A 7,500-nucleotide genomic window follows, 5' to 3' on the forward strand; every position below is an offset into this window, starting at 1 on the left:
TGATCAGCGCCACTTCCTTTTTTCACCGTACGTGCTCGTACGTGCAAGACTTTGCACTAACCGTCCGGTACCGCTCTTTTTTTTCAATCCGACCGACCAAAAGGCTCAAAATTGTACCAGGTTTTCTGAGCCCGCGAGACTGAGCAGCCCCAGCAAACCATTGTTTTAACGAAACCCGCTGGTAAGCAACCTGGTTCTGGTCATTGCTGTCTAAGGTCTTTCCGTTTTTTCAGGCTGAGTTATTTTTAAATTGATTTTCCCTCGAAACCAGTCCATTCCAGCTAATCACAAGTCTTGCATGTGAGAAATTTTTACCCATGGGACTGACTTAAAATGGCCACTCGTGCAAGTCAAATGTTATTCACTGAAGAACTCGTCTCAGGGGCCGACCATTTAACTCTTGAGGAGGGGTGGGTGATTTGAAAAAAAAATTCCTGCAAGCCCTTGTTGGAAGAAAAAAAATGCATGCAGCACAAATGAAATATAAAAAAATTCTTGCACTGCTGCAAGCAAGAAAAAAAAATGTTGCAAAGCTATTTCTTCAGTCCTAGGGGGCTTTACAAAATCCCAGCAAAACTGCAACCATTCCAGATAATCTGCAAGCCAGCGAGCCACTCTGGTTAGCCTATTAAAATAACACATTGATTGGCCTAAATAACACTCTGGTTTGCCTAAACGTCACACCGGTTGGCTTACAGTTAGCTTAGGTAGCTTGCGGTTTGCCCTTATAATGGGATAAGGGATTTCTTGCTTGCTCGGTTCACATGGCTCCAAGTCATACACCTTATTCCAAAATAGCCTCCATTTGAATATTCTTTTGTTTTTATTCAAATTAGCCCTCGATGCCTCGTTCTTAAGCTTAAAATTCAAAAGAATATTTGATCTTGAACGAGGCAACAAGGGCCAATTTGTATGCGCATAAATCAGCGGCCTTTTAGGAATAAGGTGTATGGGAGTCATGCAAGCTATTACGGTTAGCCTAAATTACACATTGGCTAGCCTAGTTAGAACTGCAGTTAGCCTACAATTCCTTAGGTAGCCTGCGGTTTTTGGGATCAGGGATTTCTGGCTTGCTGGCTCGCACTGTATGCAAACTCGTTAGCTTATCACAAGCAGTAATGGAGGTAAATTTTTCTATTTGAAGAATCAAGTTTTGTTAGACAAAGAAAATTAATTTGTTCATTTTTAATCTTTTCAACTGAAGCATTTTCATGTAATTATTTTCTATTGAATATTGTTATTAGGTAATATTAAATGATTCTAAAGAATGACATTCCGAAAACATGTAGCTATAGAAGAATGATTTTGTATAGCTTACAACATTTTAGAGCTTTGTAGCTCCATATTAGAACTATTACTGTAATAACCACACTGTAAATGTAAATACACTCTGTAAATGTAAACACGACACTTTTTTGAGGAAACAAATCCTGCAGAGAAATGAGGAGAGAAAGAAATATCCTGCAGAGCATTTAGGAGGGAAAAAAATATCCTGCCCTCCAAGGTTGCTAGAAAAAAAAAAACTTGCTGACCAGAAATCAACCCCCCCCCCCCCCCCCCCCTCAACAGTTAAATGGTCGGTCCCTTAATTAATGGCCTGATATGTGAAATGGCCGTCACCGCAGATCTAGTGTTGGAGTTCTAAGCTCCTTGTTACGTACGGCCTCCTGTCGATTCAGTTTTTGTAAGAAACTGGCAAGACATCTGCAAAAAGCAACCAGGATAAAGTGTCCCGGCCGTAACTCTAAACGTAAGTTAATAACTTAATTACGTATTGAGGTAAATTTTTCTTGTCGTAAACACGACTCTTTTTTGAGGAAAAAAATATCCTGCAGGGAAATGAGGAGATAAAAGAAATATCCTGCAGAGCATTTAGGAGGGAAAAAAATGTCCTGCCCACTAGGGTTGCTAGAAAAAAAAAACTTGCTGACCAGAAATCACCCACACCCCCCCCGCAAGAGCTAAATGGTCGGTCCCTTAATGGCCTGATATGTGAAATGGCCATCACATAGATCTAGTGTTGGAGTACTAAGCTCCTTGTTACATACGGCCTCCTGTCGATTCACTTTTTGTAAGGAACTGGCAAAACATCTGCAACAAGCACCCAGGATAAAGTGTACCGGCCGTAACTCTACACGTAAGTTAATAATTTAAGTACGTTATATATATATATATGCACATGCACCCTCTCGAAATCAAACGACTATAGCCACCCCTCCCCCACTTTTCTCCTCCAGTGTTGTTTTCTTCTAAACTTCTCCCTTCCCCCCGGCCCTCATACTTCCGTCAGTGAACAGGGGATCGGGAGATAATTTATTTAAAGTCAAGTAACACAGGGAGTGATCACCCAATCTCCCAAGTCAGAGCCTGACTGGCTCATGATAAATACTTGATATAAATTACATACTACATACTATATAAAAAGCAGACTTATATACAAGATTGTAAGAACTATTAAGACTATTAAAGGCAACTATTGCACTGACAGCCGATAAGAGGGTTATTTGAATATCTTCGAAATACGTTCGGGGTCGTTTTTGCCAGCAACGGAAGCTGGTTACAAATGCGAAAATCAAGACATGTTATAACATGAAGGGCACCCAACGAGCAAATTAAGCCTTAAAGACTTTGAAATACACTTCTTGGATCCTTGTAATGCATGTATGAAGACTGCGTTTAAAGACATGTTTTTATCACCTACAAAATTTTGATCTTTTCAGATATCTTAGCTGAAAAGTGAAATGCCCGAAACTTTTAGGGAATGATATCTTTATCTCATGCAGAAATTGCTAGCTAAACGTAATCTTCTAAGAACTTCCAACCAAGCCATTTGCGCAATCGAAACTGCTAGGTTGTGAATCTTTTAGGTGACGTTTTAGTAAAGAAATCTGTACTGAGCTCTTTCGCAATGTAGAACCGCAATTCTTGGAGCAGTTTGACTCTCCCGAACACGTAATCCATCGAAGATTATCGTTTGGTGCTCCTGTTATAAGTTCATTAGAGGGTTGAGCTGTTTGATAAGTGCAATTGAAGCAAACGATGTCAACGAACCTGATAATTTTTTAGGTTTTCTTGCCATCGAGGGAGCTAACTTTTCAACTCAAGTAAAAAAATTCAATTTTGAATGGTTTTTATATAAATAAATTGACATCTGGATAAACTGACTTAAGCAAACATTAATTTTGCTGTGGGTGTGTATATTAATTGTCTTGGTTCAAAGTTAAGAGGAACAAAATAAAAATCCTTTAAATTAAAAGGTGACTGGAGGGGATGGATTATAAAATGTGAGGTCGTTTACATAAATTCATCGAAACTACGGTTACGTAGCAGCGGTTCAGATCGGTGATTTGCAAAACATCATCAATGATTTAGGTCTCCGCCCGTCTTTAAAAGTCTTTAACTTCACAAACTCAAATTTTAGATATCTATTTTAGTCTAGCACTGGTCGTTTTATTACATATTTTATATTTATCATTTAATAAGTGGGAATGCCTTTGGCACTTGAATGAAATATTATCGCGTCCTGGCATGGATTCGAATTAATTTTGCAGCAATTTGTATAATTGGTCATGATTATAAGGGTTTGAAAAACATATTGTTATTGAAGACTGAATCTGTTTCTTTTAATTAAACTTCACGAAAATTATCTCAGTGTAAAAATGACTTCTAAATAAAATTTTCTCTGTATAGCATGGGTCCTTTCCTTTGCTGTGCAGTATATGAAAAACGAAAATATGCGAAAGCTAATAAATTATATTAAACGGAAAGTGGCAAGATAAAAAGTTAAACCCTAGTCACTATAGGGAAAATGCTACATTAACGCTTTAAGTTGAAGTTTTGTCGGCTCTAAAATAGATGACTTCTCCCACTTACAACATACCGTACTTTCTCATAGCTAGATAATTTATATGGACATGTAAAATGAAAGAAAAACCTAAACCTCTTAAAAATGACAGTATGGGGACAGATGGAAACCTAGCCAATTAGTTCATTATCTAAGTTGCTGTAAGTAAAAATGTAAGGAGAGTACTTGGAAGCTATGTATAATATTATGTATTCCACATTGTGAAATGTACGTTATCTGTCAATTTGCTGGTATTTTTATGTACGTAGGATTTATATAATGTGATTTTTGAAATAATATAATAATAATATCTTTAAAAAACCGTTAAAAAAAGGAAACTGTTTTAGGAATACAGCATATAAATTAGGTCGACCACCTTAACAACAAATTACAGAACTGTGGACTCACTGGTCCCATATATTTTTGTTTCCGAAAATTGTGATTTTTCTTGAACTCTTCCTAGGGTAATTATAGAACGAAGGTAGAATCGACTTCTATTTTCTACAACAGTCTTCTCGCGACGTTCCATCACAATTTTTCAAGTATTGATATTTAGGGAAACAAATTTCTTGATTAGGGAATCATATTTCTAGCTACTTGTGATGCGACAGTGCAACGAAAATGAGACAAAAACAAGTTTCCCGGTTTAAAGCTCGTCAAGAAACTTGTCTAGTGAGGAGAGAACCTTAGTTCATCGCCTAAAAAATGTGACGCGCAAGAAAAAATGCTGAGTGTAACAGCACCTTTACGGCAGAGAATAGTAAAATATACAATGCAAATTTAACAGGGCAGGTACCGAGCTCATGTTTTTACACATGCACAGAACCCGCTTGTGGTTGCTTTTACACGCGAAAGTTATTTTCTTTATGTTGGTCGGATTGCTTCTTTCATGCAAACCAACCAAAATCGAGAGAAAAATACTCGTTAAAAGCCTGAAGATCCTACCAAATGTTGCATTCCGCTATTACCACATAAAGGCCCTTAATAGACCCAGCGATAGCAGAATCCGGCTACAGCGGACATGCTAATTTTGTCTCATGTGAAACTAAAACAAACTGATCTAGAAGATAACTAAATGTTGAGAACGCTCCCGGCAACTCGTTTACAACCAAACGTTTTGAACCTTTTAAGCCCGCCGCACACGTACTGAAAGAGCTGAGCAAATTGCTGTCAGCTCAACCGTTTCCCTATCCTGTACGGCGAAGTTTTCGAGGATAGAGAAAATTTCCCTTGCGCGGCCGTGAAGATACCCAAAACGTTTCCTTTGCGTGGCAGTGCCGCGAGTTTTACTGTTAAGAGAACGTTCTTACCTATGTTTACCGGACATTCAAATGCACACAAGAAGCAACCAAGAAGAACAATGGGTAGTAATCTGAAAATCAACCAGTCGCTAGCGGGAGCCATTTCACCGTCTTATTAAGGCCCGTGAGGCAGATCCTACGCTTTTAAAAAAATTGTTTACATAAGATATAATGACCTTCATTGTTTGTTATTGAGTGACACTGACAAATTGATGCTCCAGCTTCCTCACAAAAAACAAAAAACAAAAAAAATTAAAAACCGGCTGGCGGAATGCAAGTGAAATAACCGACGCAATCGGTTTGATTACCTAAAACATACAAAGAAATTAAAATTAACCAGTTTCTGGCGATCTTTAGGCTAAGGAACCGCTTATTGATCGGAATAGACTTTAATCACGGCCAGTTTTCTGTCAAACAAGAAACTTATGAGGTATTTGTATTGAAAGCTCGGTATATCAAAGGCAAATTTATTTTCTCCTATTACGGGAGGAACCGAGCTCTGACCAGGTGTTCTTGGTAATGAAAGGAATTAATTATGGAAGAGAATAATTTAGCTATAGGCGCCGTCCAAACGTATCCGGATATTTTTGAATCCGCAACCTTTTCTCCGTCCGTATGTGTGCTCGGGTTTCTTTTTCCAATGGTGTACAGTGTATATCGCCGAGCGTCACAAGTCTATTCAGTAAAACTGAGCGAGGTTTTTAACTGGACTGAAGGAAGTTAATTTTTGCGGCGTTATACTTTGCGGGTTTTTATTCTTAGCGAACTATTTTATTTGCGGATCGGCGTCCATCCAAAACGTCAAGCCTGGTACGATTTTAAAATTGCAATCTTCGTATTATCAAACGAGCACAGTCTGAATTTATACTAACTTGAAATCCATATCAAAGAGGTTTTTCAGTTTCTAAAATCCGTGACACACAAATCATTTTCAAAATCTGTACTCGATTAATTGATCCTAAGTCTCGATGAATATCTATCCTAAGTATATGGTTGGCCTACGATCGTTCAACATTTGAATCAAAGAGGCGATTGAGAAACAAAACCTGAAATAAAGAGCATTTTAATTTTTATTTGAATCTACAGCTGAATCTACTGTCTGATCAATATTTGACTTTATTAAATTTGAACTACGGATATCACATTTCCAGCATTTTCATTGGCTCGCCGGACACAGGTTATCAGCTCATATACATGCACTACCAAATATGGTCAATGAACAAAGCAGCAAATACACAGTTTTGCGGCTCCGAGAAAGAATGGCCAAATAAATTCAACATAAAAGAGTTGTGATGTTGGGGTTTTTAATAAAACAATTATTCTACTCGGGCTTGCTGGATATGAAATGATCATAACCAACTCGGCGCTATGCGCCTCGTTGGTTATATATATCATTTCATATCCAGCGCGCCCTCGTAGAATAATTGTTAAGTATCACTGGTGTATTACTCAGCATTTCTGATTATATTACGGAAAACCAAACCAGCTTATCACTTTTTCTTGAAGTCTTAGGATCTCTGATTGCGAAATAGGCAACTCGATCGAGCCAAATTGAAAGCTGTTATAGTAGGGTCTTAATGAGGTTTAGTGTTTATAGTAGTTTGCCCATAATATTTACTGTTTACTCAGTAAGTTGGCCATCTTTTAAATGTTTCCTGTTTGTGGAGAAAATACTGTTAAGTGTTTGCCGGTGTTTGGAGGGTTTTTCGTGAAAACCCCATAGTCTCTTATCGTTGTCAATTCTTCTCGTACAAAATCGGTGATAAAATTACCCTTGAAATTTGAGCCTGTGCTCAAAAGGGGCCATAGAACCTTGTAGACTCATGCGCATCAGTATTCTGGCAAAACTGGGGAGTACTGGGGACCAATCGGAAATAAAGTGCCGGTGATCCTTTGTTCAGCGTCGAGGGCGAAGTGGAAACATCATAGTGGCATCGACAGGATTTCCCTCCGATGTTGTTAACGTTCTTGTAAGGGCACAGAGGCTGGGGCGGCAGGAAAACTTGTAAAAATATAAAATAAATACAGTCAATCTTAAATAATAGTTAAAAGAGGGGAATGGTTATGAAACCCGACAAATTTCTTTGTTGTAGGTTTTTGTTCTCTTTTTTGGCCTTGACCGTGAACAAAACATAGTAGTTGTTTACTCCGTACTGAAGAACTAACCAATAGAAACGTGTTGGTTGCGTAATTTATGCAGAGTGCGGGACGTATACAAAATATGAACTCCATGTCCATGGACCACCCTTACGGACCTGGTCCATGGACCAATTCATGGACCCGGTCCATGGACCACCCCTGTGGACCACCCTTTACTTTGTAAAGTTACTGGCAGAGAAATCTTTGCATATGTGA

At 38.3% G+C, this 7,500-nt stretch overlaps 1 protein-coding gene across 1 annotated transcript in view; it reads right to left on the reverse strand.

Moving 5' to 3' along the window:
* Positions 1-5,362, reverse strand: part of LOC137991673 (contactin-associated protein 1-like) — a 30,733-nt gene extending 25,371 nt beyond the window's left edge. Inside the window, exon 1 of the mRNA XM_068836719.1 lies at positions 5,155-5,362. Coding sequence (XP_068692820.1) covers positions 5,155-5,248 — 94 coding nt within the window. The 5' untranslated portion in view covers positions 5,249-5,362. The remainder of the gene's footprint in view (positions 1-5,154) is intronic.
* Between the last annotated feature and the right edge of the window lie 2,138 nt (positions 5,363-7,500).

This window comes from Montipora foliosa, chromosome 1, assembly GCF_036669935.1.
Source record: "Montipora foliosa isolate CH-2021 chromosome 1, ASM3666993v2, whole genome shotgun sequence".
Classification (NCBI taxonomy): Eukaryota; Metazoa; Cnidaria; class Anthozoa; order Scleractinia; family Acroporidae; genus Montipora; species Montipora foliosa.